The following is a 1,937-nucleotide window of genomic DNA, read 5'->3' as shown; positions in this document are numbered from 1 at the left end:
GGCTACAGGCACATGCCACCACACCTGGCTAATTTTTTGTATTTTTAGTAGAGATGGGGTTTCACCGTGTTAACCAGGATGGTCTTGATCTCTTGACCTCATGATCCACCCGCCTCAGCCTCCCAAAGTGCTGGGATTACAGGTGCGAGCCACCGCACCCAGCCAAGAAACTGATTTTTGAAGACACGGTACTTATATGACAACCAATGAAAAGATCCCAGGACACTAACTCTGAGTTGTCTTGAAGCACTCACTACCGCTGAGTGAGAATGCTCTACACTTGACAGTTAAAAAGCAGGGGCAGCAGGATTTATAGGGGTGTACTTAAGACAAGACTATACTTGTCTGTTAGGAGCTAGGATAAAAAGAAACGATGTAGCTCTGCCCTGATAAGCCAGCGGGAGGGCAGATTCCCACAACATCATCTCCATCTCATGCCAGCCCCGAAGCCAGAGGTCATCACTGCATGTTTCACAGGGTTTTCCCCAAGCAGAGGTGATTTGAAAGGAACAGTGGACAGAAGATAGACAAACAGGTGGGAAGGACAGGAGGACACTGTTAAGATTCTGATAGCTGAGCAAAGTTCTGGCTAGAACTCTGGGGTTGCTATCATCAGACCACCATTTGCTATTTAAGCAGCAGGTCAGATTGTATTTAAACTCTTCTCATAAGGAAGATGGAACAACTGAGGTCTGTGTGCGGCGCAACCTTTTACTTGGCTGCAAAGCCCCAATAATACCAAATAAGGGACAAGGTCTCTGGCTCCCAGCATTTCTTCAGTTCTCTAGCAGCCCCTGGATGACACAGCGCAGATCAGATTTACTCACCCAGTGTTTCCGATCAACATCTTCATCTGCATCCCACTTGCGAGTTAAGAAAGGGTGTTTTTTGCTGATTATTTCTCCTTCAAAGAAGGTCGTAAGGGTTGGATACTCCTATGGTAAAAACCCAAATATCAAAATAAGATGGTGACTGAGAGTTTTTAACCTTTTTACAAAGGAAGAATCAACTTTGCTTTAACTTCTTTCCAGTACCTTGACACCGCTACCTGACAACCCAAACCAGAGTTAGATCCAGCCAGTGTGCCAACAAGCTGTGGTAATGGACCTGAATCGAAATCACCCAGAGAATGAAGGGTTTCCTGGATTTTGCCAGCAGCAGACAGCCCTTCTTTGACTTCACTTGTTATGTGCTAGTCTCTTAGAAAAGAATTTGGATGTTTCCACAAGTAAATTTTGAATATTCTAGCGTACAAAGCAGATTATAACTTAGTAGATTTTACTTTCCAAGGTTAGAACCAAAGAGGCTCCAAAATCCCTGTGCTTACCACTAAGGCTCTCTCAAACCACTGGTTCTCCAACTGGCTCAGTCATTTGTCCCTTTTACACCAATTCTCCAAGGTTCCAGGGGTGGATTTTGGGGTAGAATACCTTTTTTTTTTTTTTTTCCTGAGACAGTCTTGCTCTGTCGCCCAGGCTGGAGTGCAGTGGCACAATCTCGGCTCACTGCAACCTCCTCCCACACCCTGGGTTCAAGCAATTCTCCTACCTCAGTCTCCTGAGTAGCTGGGATTACAGGTGGCCGCCACCACGCCCAGCTAATGTTTGTATTTTTAGTAGAGACGGGGTTTCACCATGTTGGCCAGGCTGGTCTCAAACTTCTGACCTCAGGTGATCCACCCGCTTTGGCCTCCCAAAGTGCTAGGATTACAGGTGTGAGCCACCGCACCTGGCCTAGAATACCTTTTATTTTGGCCGGGTGCGGAGGATCATGCCTGTAATCCCAGCACTTTGGAAGGCTGAGGTGGGAGGATCACCTGAGATCAGGAGTTCGAGACCAGCCTCATGAACATGAAGAAACCTCATCTCTACTAAAAATACAAAATTAGCCAGGCGTGGTGGCGCATGCCTGTAATCCCAGCTACTTGGGAGGCTGAG

General features: G+C 46.7%; 1 protein-coding gene across 1 annotated transcript in view; it reads right to left on the bottom strand.

Moving 5' to 3' along the window:
- Window positions 1-1,937, bottom strand: part of GID4 (GID complex subunit 4) — a 33,115-nt gene that overhangs the window by 13,381 nt on the left and 17,797 nt on the right. Inside the window, exon 3 of the mRNA XM_011975302.1 lies at window positions 828-935. Within this exon, the coding sequence (XP_011830692.1) occupies window positions 828-935 (108 nt within the window). The remainder of the gene's footprint in view (window positions 1-827; window positions 936-1,937) is intronic.

Source organism: Mandrillus leucophaeus, unplaced genomic scaffold (assembly GCF_000951045.1).
Source record: "Mandrillus leucophaeus isolate KB7577 unplaced genomic scaffold, Mleu.le_1.0 Scaffold153, whole genome shotgun sequence".
NCBI classification, from domain to species: Eukaryota; Metazoa; Chordata; class Mammalia; order Primates; family Cercopithecidae; genus Mandrillus; species Mandrillus leucophaeus.
The sequence above is the reverse complement of the archived record's forward strand: the minus strand, read 5'-3'. Positions and strand labels throughout refer to the sequence as shown.